Source organism: Oncorhynchus masou, chromosome 2 (genome assembly GCF_036934945.1).
Source record: "Oncorhynchus masou masou isolate Uvic2021 chromosome 2, UVic_Omas_1.1, whole genome shotgun sequence".
NCBI lineage: Eukaryota > Metazoa > Chordata > Actinopteri > Salmoniformes > Salmonidae > Oncorhynchus > Oncorhynchus masou.
In genome coordinates, this window is record NC_088213.1 from 23,768,852 (window position 1) to 23,794,913 (window position 26,062).

Consider the following 26,062-nt stretch of genomic DNA (forward strand, 5'->3'; position numbering starts at 1 on the left):
TATTCGTCGCCAGACCCACTGGCTCCAGGTCATCTACATGTCCATGCTAGGTAAAGCTCTGCCTTATCTCAGTTCACTGGTCACAATGGCAACACCCATCCGTAGCACGCGCTCCAGCAGGTGTATCTCACTGATCATCCCTAAAGCCAACACCTCATTTGGCCGCCTTTTGTTCCAATACTCTGCTGCCTGTGACTGGAACGAATTGCAAAAATCCCTGAAGTTGGAGACTTTTATCTCCCTCACCAACTTCAAACATCTGCTATCTGAGCAGCTAACCGATCGCTGCAGCTGTACATAGTCTGTTGGTAAATAGCCCATCCATTTTCATCTACCTCATCCCCATACTGTTTTTATTTATTTACTTTTCTGCTCTTTTGCACACCAATATCTCTACCTGTACATGACCATCTGATCATTTATCACCCCAGTGTTAATCTGCAAAATTGTCATTATTCGCCTACCTCCTCATGCCTTTTGCACACAATGTATATAGACTCCCCTTTTTTCTACTGTGTTATTGACTTGTTAATTGTTTACTCCATGTGTAACTCTGTGTTGTCTGTTCACACTGCTATGCTTTATCTTGGCCAGGTCGCAGTTGCAAATGAGAACTTGTTCTCAACTAGCCTACCTGGTTAAATAAAGGTGAAATAAAAAAATAAAAGTTGCGGCCAGTGTCTCCCTGTAGCAGGTGTTTTTCTTTTTCTTCTTTCACCCCCCAAGCAAGGAGTTTTGTATGGAAGTCAATGAGTGTCGAATTTGGTCAACAACTAAAAATATGGCTTATTTGCAACTTGAGGTTTATTTGATTGAATAGAAGGTTCATAATTCTTAAGTTAAGAGGGCTTTTCTTTGTGATGATAGCCAAAGGGTTTCACTGTGTTGATATCTCTGGTCTGTTACTAGTGCCGTTTCAACTAGTTTTATCTTGTTCTTGATACCATGTCTTGTTTTGACTGATGCTAATATGGCAAAAATTCACTTACTAACCAACAATGTATTTAACCCTTGTTTATCCTCACAAGGCTGCCGGCCCAGACAGCATCCCTAGTCAGGTCCACAGATCATGTGCAGACCAGCTGGCTGGAGTGTTTACTGACTTATTCAATCTCTCCCTATTCCAGTCTGCTGTCCCCATATGCTTCAAAATGTCCACCATTGTTCCTGTACCCAAGAAAGCAAAGGTAACTGAACTAAATGACTATCGCCCCATAGCACTCACTTCTGTCATCATGAAGTGCTTTGAGAGACTAGTCAAGGAGCATATCACCTCTACCTTATCTGACACACTAGAGCCACTTCAATTTGCTTACTACCCCAATAGATCCACAGATGATGCAATTGCTATTGCACTGCACACTTCCCTATCCCATCTCGACAAGAGGAATAACTATGTAAGAGTGCTGTTCATTGACTATGGCTCAGCATTCAACACCATCGTACCCTCCAAGTTCATCATTAAACTTGGGGCCCTGGGTCCTGTCGTGGCATTTTTCTGCATTACCAAATGGAGAGAGAGCGAGACAAACTTCACACACCAGTCAGAGTTATACTTAAACTACATATTTCATAACAATTAAGCTTTGCAATAGCATTTGACTTTCAACAATTCACTACCTCTAATGAACCGTTGAGAGTGCCACCAGAAAAGGACAAAAATATTTTATAGGCAAGATACACCCCTCTCAACTTACATGACGAATCACAGATCTTAGGAACAGTTCACAAATGTTAAGATTTGTATGAAAGATATCTATAAAACATAGCAGACAGTTACTGCTGTGTCAACAGTTCTCATTGTAAAGACCAGTGTCTGGCCCCCTCCTACTCCAAACTGGAATCCGTCTCGCCCTGGTATGGTATAGCATGAAAACATTACCTGTACTATCTGGAATGCTCTTTAGGCTTTATTACCCAAAGACATCGTAAATCTCCTCTGTCAGTGCTATCTCATAAAATCACATCCTCAGTGGAACACACACACAATACTCTATTCTGTCGAATGTAACAACTATTATAATGTAATACAAGCATTATAACAATCTTACAAGCATTAAAACATAATCTTGCAATTTTCCACGATAGTCCCGTCCTGTGCAACTGGTTCCTGGACTTCCTGACGGGCCGCCCACAGGTGGTGAAGGTAGGAAACAACAACTCCACTTCGCTGATCCTCAACACAGGGGCCCCATAAGGGTGTGTGCTCAGCCCCCTCCTGTACTCCCTGTTCACCCATGACTGCGTGGCCATGCAAGCCTCCAACTCAATCATCAAGTTTGCAGATGACACAACAGTAGTAGGCCTGATTACCAACAATGACGGGACAGCCTACAGGGAGGAGGTGAGGGCCCTGGGAGTGTGGTGCCAGGAAAATAACCTCTCACCCAACATCAACAAAAGAAAGGAGCTGATCGTGGACTTCAGGAAACCGCAGTGTGAGCACCCCCCCCCTATCCACATCAACGGGACCGCAATGGAGAAGCTGGAAAGCTTCAAGTTTCTCGGCGTACACCTCACACAGACAGGGTGGGCAAGAAGGCATAACAGTGCCTCTTCAACCTCAGGAGGCTGAAGAAATGTGTCTTAACACCTAAAACCCTCACAAACTTTGACAGATGCACAATTGAGAGAATCCTGTTGGGCTGTATCACTTCGTGGTACGGTAACTGCACCGCAACCACAGGGCTCTCCAGAGGGTGGTGTGGTCTGTCCAACGCATCACCGAGGGCAAACTACCTGCCCTCCAGGACACCTACAGCAACCAATGTCACAGGAAGGCCAAAAAGATCATCAAGGACAACACTCACCCGAGCCACTGTCTGTTCACCAGAAGGCGAGGTCAGTACAGGTGCATCAAAGCTGGGACCGAGAGACTGAAAAACAGCTTCTATCTCAAGGCCATCACACTGTTAAATAGCCATCACTAGCACCTTAGAGGCTGCTGCCCTATACACATAGACTTGAAATCACTGGCCACTTTAATAATTGGAGCACTAGTCACTTTAATAATGTTTACATATTGCATATACTGTATTCTATTTGACTCTATTTTAGTCTATGCCACTTTGACATTGCACATCTTAATATTTATATACTCCATTCCTTTGCTTTAAATGTGTGTGTATTGTTGTTAAATTGTTAGACATTACTTGTTAGATATTACTACACTGTTGGAGCTAGAAACACAATAATTTCGCTACACCTGCAATAACATGTGTTAAACATGTGTATGTGACAATACAATTACATTTGTATTTGAGAGACCACAAGTGTTCATTGACCACATGTATTTATTTTTTTAATAAGCATTGGAGACGAAATATCGTTGACATGTTGTCAACTATCAAAGTCCGTAATTGCGCATGCGTCGGTGTTACTAAACTAACCAACCCATCTCAACATGTTCTACAATCAGCAAATCGGACATTTCTGAGTTTCCTATTTCCGACTAGTACGTGAACGCGGCATAACAGCATGACTTAAGTGATAGAACGTCAGCGAATCATACTTTATCCACCCTTTGTTATAAGCCAATAGAAATATCCCGCGGTGAATAGGAAACGCCTATCATGAGGTTTATGATTGATTTCCGGTGTCTGTGAAATTACTTAGCTAGCAAGTTACGGTACACCTTTTTTGTTTTGACCAGTGGTGATTGCAACGTCTTTAAAACGCACATTTTGAAATTGTTCACATAAATGGGCAATTTTTGAACAGGTACTTGTCTGAATTTTCGTTCAGGGAAGGTAAGCTGGCAACTGGATAGTAGCTAGCTAGCTACCTTTGGCTTTCAAGCTAGGTAACGTTAGCTGGTTAGCTTGCAAGCTAGCAGATCTGGTTGGTTTGCTAAGTTTGTGTTGTGAGCGTTCTTGTCGTTCATCGAGTCGTAAAGTATGCCTATTTCATTATGGATAATAAGCAACAGTGCTAGATTCCATCGCAAATGATTATGTATACTTGATTTGTAATTGCAGACCTGGCGTCCAGCTAACGAACTGGACGTCTGGACGTATCTTGTTAACAATCTAACTAGCTACTGTAACGTAACTATATATCTTAACTAACTAGCTATGTGTTCAAAGTCATTTCGCAGAAATAGTTTCCTGCATAGGAACACGTGACCCAACACGGATACAATGTCAACATTGCTAGTTGCCATAGTAGTTGGCTACACAAAGATCTTAGTTAACTAACTTGTCAACTACTGTAGCCAACGGCAATAACAATGCCTTTTGGTAGTATGCGAATTAAATAATGAATCTAACACTCAACCTCCATGTTAAACAACCATTAAACACCAGACATCACGTATGTCTGGATTATTTCCGGTGGGGTTTAAAGTGCTTGGCCTGACAGAGACGTAAGTTATACATGTTTGACGTCATGACATGAATGAGGCACGACTGTCTGAGCAGCAGCATGGTCAGCAGATCAGCGATTCAGCAGTTGTCATTGAATACAGGTTGCCCCATTTTGTGTGTGCTCAGTAGAGGGCCTCATCTGTCATTTGGTCTCGTGTGGCTGTTAGTAGAGCATGGTGCTTTCAACGTCAGTTTTGGGTTTGATTGTCATGGGGGACTAGTATGAAAATGGCTCTAAATGAATAAAAATGTAACATTTGTTCTGTCAATTGTATCCCCAGTGATGCCAGTGAATGGCACAGGCAACACTTGTTGTGGGACTGACCTAGAAGGCGAAGTTGCACCTCCATGAGTAATGAACCTGAACCCATTCTGGAGCATGTCTACCAATACTGGTCGTAAGGTAAGGGAGCGCTCTTCCTCTTCTGCACTGAAAGCCAACTTCTGTCAAGTTCACCCAACACACAAGCGAGAAGAGAGACAAAAAAACAGGATCTTCAAAAGTTCCCAAAGAGACCCCCACACACTGAAAGTAAGACTTGTGTGGTCTGTCTTCCTAACGTTTCCCACAAAGACTGCATGGCTTCCTTGAAGCTTCATGCATTTTACTGCTGTTACCACCTGTCTTTTGTTTGAGAGGAATCTTGGGAGGACTGGAATTGTGGCATGGGAATGTCTAACTTAAGGTGTGGTGTCCTCTAAAAACGCATTAGGCCTACTCATGCCTTTTCGCCAACTCCTTGCCAGGGACACTCCTTTGCAATCTCGTCCTGAAAGTGGGCCGTTTCAGGGTTGCCTTTTACTACCTGGTGCTCATTAGGGCTGTGACAATACTCATATTGCAATATTTGACACGAAGCAGACCGAACTCTTTGGTCCTTTAATAACCTGCTGTATGTAAAATATTGTGCTATAGCTTGGAAAATATATTTGACTGGATGACAACTGATTGTTTCCAACTTTATGGCTGTTTTTCCTAAAAGTTAAATCTGTTTTGTTTCCTTGCCACTATCGTAGTACCTCTGCCAGTAGTAACATAGGTGTGACTACTCTCTGTCCTGCCTTGTCAGATGAATGGTTCACTCATTGCTCTGTGCCTCCTAAAAACATTAATTCTACAACATGGTTTGTTTAATGGCACTCACTGTGCTGTCCGTTAACCTGAATTATTTCCCTAGTTGCAGAGGGATAGGCCTTGAGGGTTTGTTGCTAATCTATTCCTTAGCTTACTGGCATCTCTCCTGCTGTGAACTAGCCTATCCTCCTCCCCTGTGCTTCCCACTGAGCTAGCATTGGTGGGATATGATGCGCGCTGTGTTTAGGGATGCTCTCTCTGGGTGCTCTCACCTCCCATGGAACAAGGAAACTGATGCCAGACCAGACTCTCTGAAACTTGAGGTTGTCACCACATGCCTATTGCCCAGGGCTCAACATGTGCTCCCACTGCTGTCTCTGTTGCCTTGTAGTTTGACAACAGAGCTTGCCTCTGTTTATGCAGGTAGATGTAAGACTGGCTTGAAATTGGTTGTCTGCATTCTCTGTAACATGGTGAATAGTGTTTTGCTAAGTGGGTTAAATCTAGGCATACTCCCCTCCTTGTAATAATCAATGCTACCAGTTTTTACTTCCTAGACATATATATTGAGTTGTTAAATGCCTTTTGTTCACTCTTCTGCTGAGCAGAGATCTGATGGTGAGGAACAGAGTGGAGAGCAGCAGCAACAAAGAGCCAGTCCAGCCCGTCCTAGCTTTGGGAAGAAGCAGCTTCCCTCCATCCCCAAGAATGCAGTCCCCATCACCAAGCCTGCCTCTCCTGCCGCCACGGCCCTGTTGGCCAACGGAACACATGCCTCCTACGGTCCATTCTACCTGGAGTACTCGCTGCTGGCTGAGTTGTAAGTACTGGCCCCAGATCAAACTTTATTTTGGGTAGTGGATGTAGTAGACTCACTGGCTCTGTTTTGGATACCTTTAAAATGATTCGTGCCTACCTCCTTTGCTAGAGGTAATCACTGATCTGTATGTGACTGGATAAGTGAAGGTATGTTTTATTTTCACCAATCCAACATGTCAGATCATTGATTAGCCTACAGAAAGGAAGGATGCAGCTTCGATGTATTTGTGCATAGGCCACTATGTTATGTAGTTCATTTAGAGAAACTGTTGATGAAAAAATGTGCTGTTAATTTCCATATCCATTTTCTGCTGCATTGATTTAATTCCATGTAACCATGTTACCCTGTGACCCACAGCACGCTAGTGATCAAGCAAAAACTGCCTGGAATCTATGTGCAGCCATCCTACAAATCAGCATTGAGTAAGAGCCTAATCTGTCATGTTTGACTGCATAATCTACACATAATCTATACAAAGGGATCCTGAGATTCTTTTCTTTCCAGTGTGGTTCGGGGTCATTTTCATCAGACATGGCTTGTACCAGGATGGAGTCTTCAAGTTCACTGTGTATATTCCAGATAACTATCCTGATGGTGAATGTCCTGTGAGTACTTTTGTGGACCTGCTGTAACACTACAGCTGTTTACACAAAATAAAGCATTTTCTGGCACATTTCAAAGGTTAGTTTGTTCAGCATTTCCTGCTTTGGTGGCCGAGACTGATTGGTTTGTGACAATCATAGTGCATTTGAAAAGTATTCCCTTTTCCACATTTTGTTACTTAACAGCCTTATTCTAAAATGTATTTTTTTCTCCCCTCATCAATCTACACACATTACAAAACAGGTTTAAACATTTTTAGCGAATTGATTAAAACTGAAATATCACATTTACTTTATTTGCTGCTCTACCATAAAGGCCTTATTGGTAGAGTGCTGCAGAGATGGTTGTCCTTCTGGAAGGTTCTCCCATCTCCACAGATTAGCTCTGTCAGTGTGACCATCGGGTTCTTGGTCACCTCCCGAACCAAGGCCTTTCTCACCCCGATTTCTCAGTTTGGCCGAGCGGCCTGCTCTAGGAAGAGTCTTGGTGGGTGGTTCCGTACTTATTCCATTTAAGAATGATTACGGCCACTCCGTTGGGGACCTTCAATGCTGTAGAACTGTTTTGGTACCCTTCCCCGGATGTGCCTCGTCGCACTCCTTTCTCTGAGCTCTACGGACAAATCCTTCGACCTGATGGCTTGGTTTTTGCTTTGACATGCACTATCAACTGTGTGACCTTATATAGACAGACACGTGTGCATTTCCAAATCATGTCCAAAAAAATGCACCTGAGCTCAATTTCAAGTCTAATGGCAAAAGATCTGAATAATTATGTATATAAGCTATTTCTGTTTTTATATGAATTTGCTAATTTCCAAACTTGTTTTCGCTTTGTCATTATGATGTATTGTGTGTAGTTAATCAATTTTAGAAATAAACCTGTAATGTAACAAAATGTGGAAAAAGTTGAGGGGTTTGAAATGTGTGTTTAGCTATTTATGCAGTATTCTAACTACTATTTTCTCTCCTGTACCCCCATTTAGAGAGTGGTGTTTGATATCCCAGTCTTCCACCCACTTGTGGACCCTGTTTCAGGAGAGCTTGATGTCAGGAGAGCCTTCACCAAGTGGAGGTCAGTGCATGGCTTCTATGCCCAGATCATTACATCAAAATGAATTAGGATGATTTAGAAATTGGTGTTTGTCAGGTACATGTGGCGTGATATTTTTCCATTAGTGTAATGTCTGCTCCACTATGTACTAGCCACTACTACACAGCCTTACACATCCCTTGATAGGCTAAATGCAGTTACTACTTTTTGATCTATGATGTTAATGCTTCATGTTGTGATTGATATGTGTTCTCTCAGGATGTTGTTCTGGTGGTAAATAGTGATACAGTGCTGTCCCTGAGAGTTGAACTGCGTGGGCCTGTCTGTAGTGTGCCTTAGTTAGAACTGACATGCGTTACATCAAGGCCCAGTGTTTACTCTGACTGCTGTTCCAGCTCTGTTCCTCATGGCCTGTTTCTTCAGCTGGACAGTGACACAGCCTTGTAAGGTCTTCTCCTCTTAAACCTCAGTCTCTATCAGCTGAAGGTAGATTTATAGGAGCACAGCACTATATGTTTTACTGAATGGGGAAAGTTGTCCAAGGTTTCCATTGAGAATGTCAGTCTCATTATGGTGTATATGTCACACTTTGGCTGTGCACTACTGGTGTTTGAGCAGTGCCACTGTTGGGTATTTCACTAGTCTGAGATGAACCTATGCACCATGGAATGCCTTTATGATACTTGTGTATTTACTGAGACTGGAGCTGTATTGGTTTGCCATTATGTTGAGAGAAACATAAATGTCTCCCTGTGGACATGAAGGCGTAATCACAACCACATCTGGCAAGTCCTGATGTATGCACGCACGGTGTTCTACAAGATCAACACTATGGAACCACTCAACCCAGAAGCTGCTGTGCTGTAAGTCTGTACTTGTTCCCTTTCTCCTCACAGCCTTCCTTCTCTTACTCCTGTACTGGGTCATGTGTACGTGTGGCCTGGGTCCGTTTATATAGGTCAACAAGCAAGCTAGTCTTTGTGCTCCTATTGTGTACGTACCCTGAAACTTCAATGAATAGCCCATACATTTATTTGCTTCAGTCACTGAACACAACCAGTGCTTATTAGATGGGCTTCTATTTGAGTTAAGTGTGTATTTCCTTAATGCACACAGCTATTGCACAAAATGTTGAATACTACCAAACTGTTATTTGTTACCAGTATAAATATAACAAATCAATCGCAGATCAAACACCCCGATTTGGCACCATGGAGAACTTGAGTTGTGTTTTGATAGCGAACAATGTTTTTAATGCACATGACTGGGATTATCAGAGCTGTGTCCATGGTAACATCGTAAACAATGAATTTAGACCCATTGTTTATTTACTGAAATGTGTGCCGATGCCCGGCTACTAAAAGGGACAGGCGGCTCTTGAGACTTGCTGTTTAATTGAAATGTTGTGGTATTCTGAGTCCTTTTTTTTAAATTCTCTTAGCTAATGAATTAGATTGTGGCCAAGTTGGGGCAATTATCTCTCCACACTGTATTGACTTGCAAATTGCATGTTTAATCAAATGTATTAGTCACATGTGCTGAATACAACAGGTGTAGACCTCACACAGTTTTTTCAGGTACGACAAGGATGTGCAGTTGTTCAAAAGCAAGGTGGTAGACAGCGTCAAACTATGCAACAGTCACCTCTTCGACCAACCCAAGATGGACGATCCTTATGCAATAAGGTTGGTAGTTGGAAATGCTCCTCGTTCCTGGAATTCCATTTCCCATTCTCATAGCTCACGAACAATCTGAACATTGTCTTTAATTTTTGTTGTCAATAAGTAACCTCCTGCAGCATATGAAAGGAGATTCAATAAATGGTTGAGAATTTGTTTCTCTTAAGTGTTATTTTTTATGCTAATTTTTCCAGTTTCTCTTCATGGAACCCAGCAATCCACGACGAGGCGAAGGAACGGATGTTCACACATAAAGTGAGTCTTCTAAACCCCAGCAGTATGCTTTTCAGACTTATGTAAAAGGACACAAAGCTCTGAGTCTGTCTGCTATGGTCCAAGGACTCAGGTTCCCTCTGAGCTTACTCCCAAAAGAGGCTTGTTTACTTGAATGAGAGCCAGCATGGCTGTGATTGGTCAAGCTGTGTGAGCGGCCATTTGTTTCCATGGTGCTAGTTGAACAGTGTGGTAATGTGTGTCTGTTATTCTAGAGACGGCCTGAGGATCACCAGAAGGGGCTGCAGGTGTCAGGACTGTCTTGGGTGAAGCCCGGATCCACACAACCCTTCAGCAAAGACGACAACCCTCCCCTGAGCTGAACCTGCAGTCCTTGTCAGCAGCCACTAGAGGAAGATGCAGAGCAGAATGCCACGCCACAGACTAGCTTCAGCAGCCGTTCAGTCGTTTGAATAGGAACTGAACAGGTTGAATGGACTTAATTTTACATTTCAACACTTGCACTCAGCTTTAAAAGCATTATAGGTATCTTGTGCTCAAACAGCTATAGAACAAAAATGTGTATATTATGTCAACCAGTTGTCATTGATTTACTAAGTAACACCGGCTACAATGCAATCGGCGCTTTTTCCCTTTATTTTCTTCTCTGCTCTTTGCACATGTTTGGGTTTGGTCTATGAAGATAACCACTCAAAGCTGGTTGAAAGGTGAGAATAAAAATCAGCATTAATTATAGGTATACTGTATGAGTTGACTATGGATTCATGACCGCTTGGTAAGGTGTGGTCAGGACAGTTAATTATTGGGACTTGGAATGTTTTTCAATGACTTCAGACTGAAGATGGACTCTAACCTTGGGTATTATTTTTTTCCCAAACATATTTCACTGAAATAAAATTAAACCAACACTACATTTTTGGGTTGGGGGGGAATTTGCATCCTTTTGGATTATGGTTTGGTATATTTTATTTCTTTACTGTGTAAACTACAGGCAAGATGGGTAATATATATTGCAGGTATGGTTTTAATGAATATGCTAAGTAAAATCATGGCTCTTTACATTGCTTTTAAATCATTTTGGATGTTCTATTTACCCTTATTGAGCTGATTAAAGGTTTGTCTAAATAAATAAAAATGTGCGGTGGGAATGGCAGCCCTCAACAGACATTGTTCAGCTCAAGCTTTTGGCTACTTGGCACTATATTGCTGTGAAATGAAGTAAACACATGCTTTCTGGACTGTTGAATTTGGTAAAACAATGCATATGTGGACTTCTCATTTTAACGTTCTTATATGGAACCAAATCTTCAGTCAACAGTTTACTCTGTATAGGTAGTGAGTTTGGAAAGCTTTTCTTTGAAAGGAAATAAACATGACAATGCATACCAATGACTGTTTTAAATTGAGCCTTTATATAACTAGGTAAGTCAGTTTAACACATTCTTATGTATAATGACTGCATAACCCGGATGATGCTGGGCCAATTGTACCGCTGCCCTATGGGACTCCCAATCATGGCTGATAGATGATACAGTCTGATATCAAACCAGTGTCAAGTGACACCTCAAGTCCTGAGATGCAGTGCCTTGGACAGCTGTGATGTACATGTATGTAGTGATTAAGGTTTGAGGTAAGCATTGTTTGCCATTGACTAGCTGTGGAGATCTAAGTATCCTTTATTCATCACATAGGGGTGTGTGGGTCATGTCGCACGACAACGTGTTAGAGCTCAATTTGGCCTATGTGACTCCAGACTCCGCAAATGCGTGACACCATCCATACGATGCTTATAAATCATATTTTCAGATCAATCATACATTTGCTCTTTAATAAATCAGCTGGACAGGTTGATAACCAGGGGTGAACTGAACATACGATGTTCGTGTTGAAAAATTTCGGAGCCTCAGAGGCACGCGAGGCCAAAAAAGTTACAACTTTACCCAGTAATACTTTCCGAAATTAAGGCATGTTCTTTGATTTAACTTTCAGAATAATCAAAAGGAGCGCGTTGAAGTATGTGTGAAAAATCTGGTTGGATCTCATAGATTTTAGAAAACCTTTCCACTATTTCTGATCTCATGGTGTCAGGCATAGATTTATGGTTCACGTCAAGACCATACTGACTTGGTTTAGCAGTACTGTCAAGAGCCACTGGGGGTCACCACACACCAACGACAGGTTGCCATGTTATTTTCCAACGATCTTGCCTGTCAGAGTCAACGTTATCCGGGAGACTACAGGTTTGTGTTATCAAAGTAAAACCTCCGCGGATTGGCTTCAGATCTACCGCGGCCATCTTGTGTGTCATGCCTTTATAACCAATTTTGTCTAATATTTGTCATTTTATTTTTTTACATATGAGGAGTTATTATGGAACAAAATTGAAAATGAAATTTGTCCATGTGGAACCGGCTCCAAGTGTAATCTGAGATTATAAAAATTGAACGACTCCTCAATTGTCCAATCAGAGAGCAAGTAACTGATATGCAAATTGTGTCATCATCGATTCGTCACGTCAGCAGCATTGGAGCCGCTGTGGTCAACTAGTTAACTTCGCTCTTATAATTTTCAGTCAACGGATTTTGCGTCACTTCGGTAAGTAATAAAATCATTTTCTCGTCATAAATAGAAAGTATTGGCTCCACACAGAGCCTTGAACTCTGGGAGCAAACCGTCATTCTAATGCCTGAGAGACAGTGACGCTCAGCTGTGGTCACTAACGTTACGTTAACAGTGAGAATCCCGGTCTGAAAAGCACCCAACTAGCTAACTACAATATCAGTCAAATGGCTCGCGGAACATTGTGAGTTATTCCATTTCCATAATGATTCTCAGAGTTCGAATTATTGCATTCGTGTTACTAAAGTTATTGATGGCGCTTCTGAACTGACAGCGACCCGCTGTGATGGGGTACGAGCCTCGAGCCAGCTCAGCAGCGTTACCATGAATGTTCATGCAGAGGGTAAAGTGATATCAGTCGGGGGTCTCAACGAAACTCGGTCGGGTCCATCAACAACTGGTTGAATTGTCTGTTGTCAATCTATTGCATTGTTCTTAATGAATGACTGTCGACCCCATCCACCTTTCCCTCCTCTCATACTCAGCAGAGGCGTCACGACACCACTGAAGTCGAGAGGAGAGGGGCTTGGATGAAAGACAAGTGGGGACACGTGTACGATTCGAGTCTCGAGGAGAACAGATGGTGGGAAAAAATCCCAAAAGCTTGCCACCTGACTTTCAGATTCAGAAAGTTAAGATTCAGCTAATTTCTCTAACTAGGTAGCTAGTTACCTGTTGTGATTGGGAAACACATCGAGTGCCAAGCAGCCTTTTACTAGGAGGTGCAGCAAGGCTATTGTGAAGATTCGATGCTCAGATAGCCACGAGCCATAGCTGCACTCAAGAGGATGCGGAGGTTAGTGGCCATTACAGACGGACTTCTTTTTATCATGGCTTCATTGTTACAGATTCTCGCTGTGCCACATAAACCAGGTGTGGTTAATTGAGGGATTCTAGAACCCATTCTAAAGTAAAATTTAACAATGCAATAGGATACTTATTAACCGTTCTTACTTCGTAATAATACTGTTATTCTTTGGATTATTCTTATTTAGCGTCTTTACAAACGATTGTAATCAGCAGCCAGTTGATTAAAGTCGATTGATGATTGTCATGGATGTCCGTTGCACGTATATGTAGTTTGTGCAAATTCTATTTTGATTTCTGAATCCATGATGGAGTTGGGTCGTTGACAGACGACGGGTTTGTGAGTTTAGACAGTTTGATTCTGCATTGTTTCTGTCTCTATGTCGTTATTGTGGCTGCACTTGTTATTTGTATTTTTTTGTTGTTGAGGATGCTTAGATAAGTCACCAGGACTGAATTCGACGACGCCTATTTATTTGTTGTGTATAGTGGGTTGGTGATATCATGCTACTTGAGGCAAAGAGGCATAGACTCATGGTAAACAAAGAAGCAAGCGGCAGGCATGCAGAGGTAGCTAGCCCACTGGGCACAGACTTCAATTCAACGTCTATTCCACGTTGGTTTAACGTAATTTCATTGAAATGACGTGTAAACAACGTTGACTCAACCAATGTGTGACCAGTGGGAGGAGGCTAAATGTAGGCAGGAAGCGCAGCAAAACACGAATGCATTTATATTACACTGACTGTAGTGGAACCTGTTGAATGTGCTCTGGAATGGCCTTGATCAGTGAAATTAATCTCCATTGTCCAATGCAGCTTTTTAACAAAATAAAAGTTTATTCAGGTGGTGGGGGGGGGGTCTTTCCTTATTGGTGGGCTGGTTATTACCCAATACTTTGAGGGTAGAGCCTACAGATAAACCAGCCAAACAAATAGTCTACATTCGATATGGCTATGAATTATGTTTTACATTTTAAAGTGGGTTTCACTGTAGCTAAATCTTAACTCCAGATATTAACTAGAGCTAGTTTCACTGCATATCTGGGTTCAACATCAATTTATAAAGACTTTCAAGACTGCATAAAGTTTTCATAAGAACTACATAGATGGTTCACAACCCTAGCATTTATAAGCAAAGTCATAGCCTACCTACTACATGCAATTCCCCCCCAAAACTGCCTGAAACTAGATCCTCAACATTCTGGTCTTGATGAGAATAAAAATAAAATATATGTCTGGATCTTATGCATTGTTCAACCAATCTAGTAAATGTAAAGGAGGAGTTAATTTGGAGTGTCACCTTGTTAATGGAAGGGCAGTCGTGTCACAGGCTATCTCTTCCATTTTCCCTGGAAACCGGAACTTGATTGTTGCCAACTCCGCTAAGGCTGCACCCTAGGGTAGTGCTATTTAAAAAAAAAAAAAACATTTTTTATTTTTTATAAACTGATTGACAGACGTTGGTTCAATTATTTGAATTGCATTTCCTATTTTTTTCTTCTTCGTTGAGCTCAATGATCACATTTCACACTTTCTCTAGAGATAAATCAGATCCAGCCTGGACTGTGCGATGTAGTAGGGAGTTGTTGTTTCCAACAGGTCAAATTTGGACATAGTTTAGCACATAAAACGTGAAAATTAACAAAAATTACCAAAAATTAACAAAAATTTCTTTCATGCCTGCTACAGAAGAGACAGAAGAATGCGCGATTGTGAGGTGATATAGAGAGCAGCTGTTGCAGTATCTCTACCTGAAAATACATGATCTAAGTCATTGATAGTTGGTGTCAGCAGTCATAAAAGTATGTCTTGTTTACTTTGAAGAACTACAAAATTGTGATTTTGTCAAACAGCATATGTAGCAACTCTATAAAGATGAGATGATGACTTGAATCAAATAATAAAGCCATCAAATAAAACAAATGTAATATACACAATAAGTTAAGTATTTTTGTAAAGCAAACTGGCTCTAACCAGAATAGAAAGAGGATTGGGAGGCCCCGGTGGACAACTGAGCAAGAGGACACAGATCCTCAACTGGCAGCCTAGAAGGCCAGCATCCTGGAGTCGCCTCTTCAAATCAAAAATCAAATCAAATTTATTTATATATAGCCCTTCGTACATCAGCTGATATCTCAAAGTGCTGTACAGAAACCTAGCCTAAAACCCCAAACAGCAAGCAATGCAGGTGTAGAAGCACGGTGGTTAGGAAAAACTCCCTAGAAAGGCCAAAACCTAGGAAGAAACCTAGAGAGGAACCAGGCTATGTGGGGTGGCCTGTCCTCTTCTGGCTGTGCCGGGTAGAGATTATAACAGAACATGGCCAAGATGTTCAAATGTTCATAAATGACCAGCATGGTCGAATAATAATAAGGCAGAACAGTTGAAACTGGAGCAGCAGCACGGCCAGGTGGACTGGGGACAGCAAGGAGTCATCATGTCAGGTAGTCCTGGGGCATGGTCCTAGGGCTCAGGTCCTCCGAGAGAGAGAAAGAAAGATAATTAGAGAGAGCATATATGGGGTGGCCAGTCCTCTTCCGGCTGTGCCGGGTGGAGAATATAACAGAACATGGCCAAGATTTTCAAATGTTCATAAATGACCAGCATGGTCAAATAATAATAAGGCAGAACAGTTGAAACTGGAGCAGTAGCACGGCCAGGTGGACTGGGGACAGCAAGGAGTCATCATGTCAGGTAGTCCTGGGGCATGGTCCTAGGGCTCAGGTCCTCCGGGAGAGAGAAGGAGAGAATTAGAGAACGCACACTTAGATTCACACAGGACACCGAATTGGACAGGAGAAGTACTCCAGATATAACAAACTGACCCCAGCCCCCTGACACATAAACTACTGCAGCATAAATACTGGAGGCTGAGACAGGAGGGGTCAGAAGACACTGTGGCCCCATCCGAGGACACCCCCGGACAGGGCCAAACAGGAAGGATATAACCCCACCCACTTTGCCAAAGCACAGCCCCCACACCACTAGAGGGATATCTTCAACCACCAACTTACCATCCTGAGACAAAGCTGAGTATAGCCCGCAAAGATCTCCGCCATGGCACAACTCAAGGGGGGGCGCCAACCCAGACAGGATGACCACATCAGTGAATCAACCCACTCAGGTGACGGCACCCCTTCCAGTGACGGCATGAGAGAGCCCCAGTAAGCCAGTGACTCAGCCCCTGTAATAGGGTTAGAGGCAAAGAATCCCAGTGGAAAGAGGGGAACCGGCCAGGCAGAGACAGCAAGGGTGGTTCGTTGCTCCAGAGCCTTTCCGTTCACCTTCCCACTCCTGGGCCAGACTACACTCAATCATATGACCCACTGAAGAGATGAGTCTTAAAGGTTGAGACCGAGTTTGCGTCTCTGACATGGGTAGGCAGACCGTTCCATAAAAATGGAGCTCTATAGGAGAAAGCCCTGCCTCCAGCTGTTTGCTTAGAAATTCTAGGGACAATTAGGAGGCCTGTGTCTTGTGACCGTAGCGTATGTGTAGGTATGTACGGCAGGACCAAATCAGAGAGATAGGTAGGAGCAAGCCCATGTAATGCTTTGTAGGTTACCAGTAAAACCTTGAAATCAGCCCTTGCTTTGACAGGAAGCCAGTGTAGGGAGGCTAGCACTGGAGTAATATGATCAAATTTTTTGGTTCTAGTCAGGATTCTAGCAGCCGTATTTAGCACTAACTGAAGTTTATTTAGTGCTTTATCCGGGTAGCCAGAAAGTAGAGCATTGCAGTAGTCTAACCTAGAAGTGACAAAAGCATGGATTAATTTTTCTGCATCATTTTTGGACAGAAAGTTTCTGATTTTTGCAATGTTACGTAGATGGAAAAAAGCTGTCCTTGAAATGGTCTTGATATGTTCTTCAAAAGAGAGATCAGGGTCCAGAGTAACGCCGAGGTCCTTCACAGTTTTATTTGAGACAACTGTACAACCATTAAGATTAATTGTCAGATTCAATAGAAGATCTCTTTGTTTCTTGGGACCTAGAACAAGCATCTCTGTTTTGTCCGAGTTTAAAAGTAGAAAGTGTGCAGCCATCCACTTCCTTATGTCTGAAACACATGCTTCTAGCAAGGGCAATTTTGGGGCTTCACCATGTTTCATTGAAATGTACAGCTGTGTGTCATCCGCATAGCAGTGAAAGTTAACATTATGTTTTCGAATAACATCCCCAAGAGGTAAAATATATAGTGAAAACAATAGTGGTCCTAAAACGGAACCTTGAGGAACACCGAAATTTACAGTTGATTTGTCAGAGGACAAACCATTCACAGAGACAAACTGATATCTTTCCGACAGATAAGATCTAAACCAGGCCAGAACTTGTCCGTGTAGACCAATTTGGGTTTCCAATCTCTCCAAAAGAATGTGGTGATCGATGGTATCAAAAGCAGCACTAAGGTCTAGGAGCACGAGGACAGATGCAGAGCCTCGGTCCGATGCCATTAAAATGTCATTTACCACCTTCACAAGTGCCGTCTCAGTGCTATGATGGGGTCTAAAACCAGACTGAAGCATTTCGTATACATTGTTTGTCTTCAGGAAGGCAGTGAGTTGCTGTGCAACAGCCTTTTCTAAGATTTCTGAGAGGAATGGAAGATTCGATATAGGCCGATAGTTTTTTATATTTTCTGGGTTGTTCTTAGGCTTACTGAAGCCGCGAACCCAGTCATCATCGTTGTCCTCCATAATCTCCAAGGAAGGAGATTTGGTTTGATGGGATATTCTGTCACGATTGTCGGAATAATTATCGGACCAAACTGCAGCGCGATTGCTACTTAAATATGATCCCCAATTAGAGACAATGATAGCCAGCTGCCTCTAATTGGGAATCATACCAAGCACCAACATAGAAAAACTAAACTAGAATCCCACATAGAAGATAATAACTAGAGTCACGTGACAGTCATGCACAAAGTAGATGTCCTAACCGACTTAACAAGAAATCTCTGAGTGGTTGAAAAACTAGTTTTAATCAAACGTTTTCTGTAAGTCTTCACACGGTTTTCACACACTGTTGCTGGTATTTTGGCCCATTCCTCCAAGCAGATCTCCTCTAGAGCAGTGATGTTTTTGGGCTGTTGCTGGGCAACATGGACTTTCAACTCCCACCAAAGATTTTCTATGGGGTTGAGATCTGGAGACTGGCTCGGCCACCCCAGGACCTTGAAATGCTTCTTACGAAGCCACTCCTTCGTTGCCCAGGCGGTGTGTTTGGGATCATTGTCATGCTGAATGACCCAGCCACGTTTCATCTTCAATGCCCTTGCTGATGGAAGGAGGTTTTCACTCAAAATCTCACGATACATGGCCCCATTCATTCTTTCCTTTAAACGGATCAGTCGTCCTGGTCCCTTTGCAGAAAAACAGCCCCAAAGCATGATGTTTCCACCCCCATGCTTCACAGTAGGTATGGTGTTCTTTGGATGCAACTCAGCATTCTTTGTCCTCCAAACACGACGAGTTGAGTTTTTACCAAAAAGTTCTATTTTGGTTTCATCTGACCATATGACATTCTCCCAATCTTCTTCTGGATCATCCAAATGCTCTCTAGCAAACTTCAGACGGGCCTGGACAAGTACTGGCTTAAGCAGGGGGACACGTCTGGCACTGCAGGATTTGATTCCCTGCCGGCATAGTATGTTACTGATGGTAGGCTTTGTTACTTTGGTCCCAGCTCTCTGCAGGGCATTCACTAGGTCCCCCCGTGTGGTTCTGGGATTTTTGCTCACCGTTCGTTCTTGTGATCATTTTGACCCCATGGGGTGAGATCTTGCGTGGAGCCCGAGATCGAGGGAGATTATCAGTGGTCTTGTATGTCTTCCATTTCCTAATAATTGCTCCCACAGTTGATTTCTTCAAACCAGCTGCTTACCTATTGCAGATTCAGTCTTCCCAGCCTGGTGCAGGTCTACAATTTTTTTTCTGTTGTCCTTTGACAGCTCTTTGGTCTTGGCCATAGTGGAGTTTGGAGTGTGTCTGTTTGAGGTAGTGGACAGGTGTCTTTTATACTGATAACAAGTTCAAACAGGTGCCATTAATACAGGTAACGAGTGGAGGACAGAGGAGCCTCTTAAAGAAGAAGTTACAGGTCTGTGAGAGCCAGAAATCTTGCTTGTTTGTAGGTGACCAAATACTTATTTTCCACCATAATTTGCCAATAAATTCATAAAAAATCCTACAATGTGATTTTCTGGAATTTTTTTCTCATTTTGTCTGTCATAGTTGAAGTGTACCTATGATGAAAATTACAGGCCTCTCATCCACAAGGAGACTGCCTGTTACGCAAATGCAGTAAGCCAAGGTAATTTGCTAGCTAGCATTAAACTTATCTTATAAAAAAACAATCATAATCACTAGTTAACTACACATGGTTGATGATATTACTAGATATTATCTAGTGTGTCCTGTGTTGCATATAATCTGACTGAGCATACAAGTATCTATGTATCTGACTGAGCGGTGGTAGGCAGAAGCAGGCGCGTAAACATTAATTCAAACAGCACTTTCGTGCGTTTTGCCAGCAGCTCTTCGTTGTGCATCAAGCATTGCGCTGTTTATGACTTCAAACCTATCAACTCCCGAGATGAGGCTGGTGTAACCGAAGTGAAATGGCTGGCTAGTTAGCACGCGCTAACAGCCTACAGCTGTGTCTGTTCGGAGCTCACTGGCCGGATACTCTGAGGGCCCAGAATATGTTATACATAGGTGCAAGTTTGCTAGCATGAGCTTTAGGCCACACTCTAGTTAATAGTTGATACAATGATGTTGGTTTTATGAGCTGTTTTTACATAGTTGGCAATGAAAGTAACTTTAGGTTTGTATCATTTTCATTAAGATTTGGATAGAATTTTGATTAACCACATAACAATGATTTTGACATACGTTATTATAAATTAAATCTAACTGTTACACGAAAATGTGCATATGAAAACCATAACTGGCATGTAGATCGGTAGAAATTGTAAGATAAAATGGCGTTCCACATCAGAAAAGTTACTGACTCGTGTAGCCTATTACCGGCAACTACAGAAGATTAGCTGCAGAATCTGCGAAAGCCAGTAGGAGCGGGAGAAGGATGGTCAGGTTAAGTTTTTCTTCTGATTATCTTCATCTCTGGCACCCTCATTTGTGTCTTATTTAATCAAAACTGCTCTTAAAGCATCAGACAAGCTCAAAGCATATATAGTTGCTTTTATTTAAATACATTTGGTGTGTCTATATGTGGAGAAATGCACATTTATAGGCTGTCTATGGTTGAGACTAGGGCTGTCCCACACTAAATAATAGAATCGACCAATCGATTGGTCGATAGAACAGACGACTTTCGGTAGACCAAGATATTATTTAGTGTGGGACAGCCCTAGTCTCAACCATAGACAGCCTATAACCGGTTGTATTGTACATCATACAGCTTAGGTTCTACAGTTCATCATTGGTCCCAACTAATACAAGACGAAGAAGCAGCAGCAGGAAAAACTATGCGGCTCAGATAAATACATTGCATGTTCATTGTAAGCTCATTTAGTCTACTTGTGACTGCCAGCCTATTCATTCAGTTTGTTGAGTGGCCCGGGTAGGATTCTGGTCTGATGTTACCTCTAATTGAGTGATCAGATTTTCCTGTCTGTTTGGGAGAATTAGGCCTAGCCATTCTGCTCATTGTCAGTTACAATGGAGCCCTGCTAAGTGACTGAGAGCGATGGGAGTTCTCTTTTCATGCCTAGCCTGCCCTCAACTGTAGGTCTGTGTTGCAAGAGAAGAGAATACTCTCCTATGACTGGGCTGGCTGCTAGTCACATGAGAACAGAGCTCTAGTATAGCCAAGAGCTGGGCATGGGATATGATCTGGCCCCTGCTATCTGGTGCTCCTGTTAAACACAGTTCTAACTGCTATAGCTGTCCATGTTGTGCTGAACCTCCATTCCATAACATCTGTCATTTATGAAGATGAGTAAGGCTACATTAATGATTCACAGTAACCATGTTAGGGTTAAGTCTTGATGCTTCCTGTATGAATCTTGTGTATTGTCTTGGTTGTGTGCTTGTGTCATACTGGGCCTTTGTAGCAATGAGTAAAAGGTAAGGTTTCATCATAGCCAGGGACAGCCCCACTACTAGGGCTGGGCAGTGTGCAGATTTTCATATCTTAATACTGTTCTTCTCTCATCCCGAGATGTACAGTTTTACCATGGAGGCTGCTAGCTAAATATGCTAACAAGCGCAAATGGAAAAATATTTCAAAGACCGGAGGCCCAGCTATAAAGTCATACATACATAGGTAGGAGCTACTGAATGTCATTTTTGGTGAGTCTGGACATTTACAAGCGAATGTGAACGAGATACATTGTGCAATAAACAGTACTGGCTCTGGAGCAGCATGTGTACACGCTGTGTCTGTGTGGAGTCTGGAGTCTCTAGGGCAACAAGCCTGCTTGCTCTGCTTAGAGAAGAAGAGACAGAATGCCCTTTCTGTTCTCGGCCTATCAGCTGACAGCGTTCTGATGAAGCTACTTTTCTCGGTGTAGCCAGCCTACTTTGCTCCAGATTAACTTCAAGAAAAACATTAGGAAATGTAGCTACATTCTTTCTATAATAAACAGAAATATGATGGCCATGCATTGTTTTTGAAAAAATACATTGCATGTTCATTGTAAGCTCATTTAGTCTACTTGTGACTGCCAGCCTAATAGCGTTGCGCTTCTGTTGTCATCTGATGAAAATGAAGCTATATTCTGCTGAATGTGTTGCAGTAATATATTTTATGTGAAGAAAAACTATACTTGCACATCCCTGATCACTCTATTGAAGCAAAAAAACACTTGCCTTTCAATATAAAACTCGACCCCTGTCAATACACAGCTGGACTCACCTGCTCCCGCTTTGTGCCATTAACAAACAAACACGTGACGGCTCAACTGTTCTGGGGAACTACGGTGAGCTTCATAATGGAAAATAATGTGACAAGTGAAATGAAGAACGCTTTATCTTCTAACATATTGCCCAAGTTGACTGCAGGTATTTACTTACAAAGTAGCTACAAATATTAAAATATATAGAAAAACTTCAAATAAATAGTTAACGGTATTTGTATTTGAAAACCCATCCCGTGGCTATTTCCAAATACCCTGGTATACGGTATATACAGTATACTGCCCAAGCCTACCCACTACCCCACTTAACCTTAGCAGAGGTTCACGAGTTGTGGTTGAGGCTTTGGATCTCAGTTGTATGTCCCCCCTCTGTATCAGAAGACTTGTGAGAGCCATGACTGTACATTCAGGAAGGCATGTCAAAGTGTTTGTAGTGAGGTGAGTGTGTGTGGTGAGTATGAGTCAGCAGGTCTTGACTAACACAAGTGTTCCGTCATCTTCTATTGGTCATTGGTCTGTGGTTAGATGCATCCTGAGCCAACCTCCCTGGCTGTTGACACAAACAGCATCAGCTGTCTATCTGTCTGTCTGCACCTTCCTCCCACACCTTCAGTAGCTACTAGCAGACAGACGGCTCGATAGATAGCAGGCACAGCAAAGCCACAGGGCTGAGGCTGAGCGGAACAGGGGTCTTTGAACTGATGAAGACTAGAGGCACCTGGCTGTTGGTCTGTCTGGCAGTTGGTTCAGTTTAGATCAGATCAGATGCGTTACCACACAACTACCTGCTGCCAACCAGAGATAATTGACAGAGCCTAATTTATCCCAGGCCTGTCTGACCTAGCCATTACTTGGCTTTTTGGCAGCCGCTGTTTTCACTGTTGACGTTTACGTGGCTGAGAGCGTCTGTTATGGTAATAAATTGTAGTGTATATGAGGTAGAGGTGTATGGAGATCTTGAAAACAACTAGAAGTGTATTGATTTGAATAACACAGGATGATGAACATCAAAAAGAGACGGGCTAAATTTCTTAAAATCTATTTGACAACTGAAAATCTCTTTATTGTGCAGCCCACACACATCTCAGTATGAACGAGACATGTTTAAAGATGTTTTTCTTCTCTCTGTTAAATCTGACTTGAGGTTTTGTCTTAGTTTTTCTCTCCAGAGCCAGTCTGTGATGGACATACTGTAGCTCAGTAACACGTGGCGCTCCTCAGCACCAGCTAGAACCCAGCAGAGGTCCAACGTGGGGGACTGGTCTCCGGAAGACTGACCCTGGCCCCTGGGCCATGACAGATCCCATCATGGACTTCTTTGACGACCCCAACCTGTTTGTGGGAGGGCTGGACGGGTTGGCTGAGGAGGGCTTCCCCCCTGGACCCTCGCTGGTGGATGAGCTCAACCTCAGCGCAGGCTTTGAGCCCCTACAGGTGGAGCCGATGGGGGCAGGGAAACACCCCGGGATGATACCCACCTCCATGCCCTCTTCCACCCAACAGAGCATGGCTTATGGGCAGCAGATGGGGCATTTTCCGGGCATGAAGGCCCAGAACTCCATGGGACAGCCCTTCGCTGGCTCTGAGGGTGTGGGTGGTGGAGGGATGATAGCAGCACAGCATACCCAGTTCCATGGACGCTCAACTGGTCAGGCACCCCAATCCAACGCGTTGTTTTCCAACAGCAGCCCCATGTGGGGCAACCAGGACCAGAACGGGAACCTCTACCACTCAGTGCCCCAGCAACAGCAACAACTACATCAACAACAGCAGCAGCAACTCCACAACCAACAGCATCACCTCCGACAGCAACAGCCACAGCAGCAGCACCACCCTTGTCAACAACAACTTCAGCAGCAGCAACACCAGCTTCTGAACCAGCGGCAACAGCAGCACCTTCATCAACAGGTAGTGAACCCTCAGTCTCTGCCCCAGCAGCACCACAGCTTCCCCTTCCACCAGGCCAACCAACAGCCAGCATCCCACAACCAGCAGCTTACCACCGGGGGGACCCAGTTCCACTCCAGGGCTGTGCCTAACTCAGGGGCTCTGGCCACAGTTAATGTGGAAACCCCCAATGCCTCGTTGGCTGGAACCCCACCACAGCAGGGTGGCTACCAGCTGGTGCAGGGGACTCAGGGGGCCTTTCCTGGGGTAGGGCCAAAGGACTCTAGCATGTCCTTCTCCATGCAGACCTGCTCCCCCATGGCTCACACCCAGTCCTCCTGCTCAGTGAGCTCCACCACCGCCTACCCTCCCTCCCTGTACTCCTTCCCTGGCCAGGGACAACCTGGCATCTCCAGCCTGAGCCAGCCTCTCTCTTTAGCCCCAGTGTCCATGATCCCCACCACCACTCCCCTGCCCTCCTCAGTGCCTGAACTCTCTCTCGTGGGAGCTGGATGTGCGTTTTTGTCTGTTCCAGGGATGTCTCAGCATCACCAGCCCGAGCAGGTCCCAGTCAGCCAGGCTGAGGACGAATGTCCCTTCCGGGCTCTGCGCTGCTCCAGGCAGACCTTAGGGAACTACGACTCATCTGAGATGTTTGGCCAGGCCATGAGCTGCTATCCCAGTGCAGTCAGCCAGCTCGTTCCAGACCAGCACCAGAGCTGTGGATCTAACTTAGAAGTTACCAGACCTGCGGCCAGCACCACTACCACTAACGGCTACGTGTCTCTAGAGGTTAGCCTGGCAGGGCTGCAAGGGGAGGTGGAGGCCCAAGGAGGGGGCTTTGAGGGCCTGGAGGCTCCGGACCTGCTGGCTGATGAGCTGCTGCCTCAGCTGGAGGCTGCCCTCAGTCAGCACGACCACCACGACTCCAACTGTTCCTGGACCAATGGTGGGGATGGAGAGAGGAATGGAAAGGGAGAGGAAGAAGAAGAGATGAAGGAGGAAGAAAGGATCTCCATATCCATGGACTACAAGATACAGGTAAACCCATTGGGCCATTAACACTTGCTTTCAGTCTGAGGTTGACTTGGCTGACATATGCTGACAGACATATGCTGAGAGAAAGGATGATATGGATGAAGTACCTAGTTATCCAGATTCCGCAGAGTTCTCCTTCATTCATCTATTTAAAGATGCACTATGCAGAAATCACTCTGCCATTTCCTGGTTGCTACAATTCTAATTTCAGTTTATGTGACAAAACAAGCAAGTGTAGTGTAGAGAGTCATCGTACCATCTAAACCACTGTGAAATATATTTCCCATAACCCAAAATATTGTATTTTCAGCTGTTTGAAGCTTGTGTACAAAACTTTAAGTAAAAGATGCAAAAATGGAAACGGAAAGCGTAGAAATAGCCCACATAGAACAGATCTACGACTTCTTGCTTTCAATTAGGATGACAGATCTATGTCACATTTCTATGTGAATTTGGTCAGGTCATTCAAAAAGTTACATATTGCAGCTTTAATGTATTACTACAGGGAAAGAAATACACATTGCCGATGTATAGAATAGTTGTGGTTGTTGGTGCTAATAGTTGTCCTTCCACTTGACCACATGGGCAGGAGGGGATTGGTCAAGCGAATTGTCAAATGTCAAATTATTTCTCATTCCATTCCCATTTAAATCTATATCTGCATCTTGTCCAGGTTGTTTTATCTATTCAGTTCCAACTATGTTGGAAATTAATGGAAAGAATTGACAGTGAGACATGTATTTGTGACAGCTACGTTAATGGATACATCTTTTGCACTGACAGAGAGACTCGAGAGAGCCTTGCCATGCTTTCACTCCTCTCAGCAGCCAGACGCCCGCCAGCCACCCACCCATGTAATGTTTAACTAGCCCTGGAAGAGCATGAGCATATTTGGTGCACCTGCAATCAGGGGGAGGTGGAGGGAGGGAGGGAGGGAGGGAGGGGAAGGAGGCTCAGCCCTCCTTTAAATGATAATAATACAGCCTATTCTAGCTATCCTC

At 43.5% G+C, this 26,062-nt stretch overlaps 2 protein-coding genes across 4 annotated transcripts in view; both read left to right on the forward strand.

The window, feature by feature from the left end:
- Positions 1 to 3,570: 3,570 nt before the first annotated feature.
- On the forward strand, positions 3,571 to 11,217 carry LOC135557159 (AKT-interacting protein-like). Of its 3 annotated transcripts, none has more exons than XM_064990377.1 (10): positions 3,571 to 3,749; positions 4,646 to 4,767; positions 6,048 to 6,259; positions 6,617 to 6,681; positions 6,764 to 6,864; positions 7,848 to 7,936; positions 8,680 to 8,778; positions 9,484 to 9,600; positions 9,789 to 9,849; positions 10,083 to 11,217. In XM_064990377.1, exons 2-10 carry the CDS (start codon positions 4,720 to 4,722, stop codon positions 10,188 to 10,190), a joined length of 900 nt encoding a protein of 299 aa, XP_064846449.1. In that variant the 5' UTR covers positions 3,571 to 3,749; positions 4,646 to 4,719; the 3' UTR covers positions 10,191 to 11,217. The 3 variants fall into 3 exon arrangements, with proteins under 3 accessions (XP_064846449.1, XP_064846442.1, XP_064846453.1); XM_064990370.1 differs by having other exon boundaries at positions 3,571 to 3,720; XM_064990381.1 differs by having other exon boundaries at positions 3,571 to 3,720; positions 9,493 to 9,600.
- Positions 11,218 to 12,324: 1,107 nt separating this feature from the next.
- Positions 12,325 to 26,062, forward strand: part of LOC135557182 (chromodomain-helicase-DNA-binding protein 9-like) — a 128,953-nt gene continuing 115,215 nt past the window's right edge. Inside the window, 2 exon segments of the mRNA XM_064990390.1 lie at positions 12,325 to 12,423; positions 23,293 to 25,064. Coding sequence (XP_064846462.1) covers positions 23,430 to 25,064 — 1,635 coding nt within the window. The 5' untranslated portion in view covers positions 12,325 to 12,423; positions 23,293 to 23,429.

Coding starts and splice junctions, on each gene's coding strand:
- LOC135557159 (XM_064990377.1), top strand. CDS start 4,720: ATGAACCTGAACCCATTCTGGAGCATGTCTACCAATACTGGTCGTAAG. Junction 8,779..9,483: donor AACCCAGAAGCTGCTGTGCT/GTAAGTCTGTAC, acceptor GACCTCACACAG/TTTTTTCAGGTACGACAAGG. Junction 9,601..9,788: donor GACGATCCTTATGCAATAAG/GTTGGTAGTTGG, acceptor TAATTTTTCCAG/TTTCTCTTCATGGAACCCAG.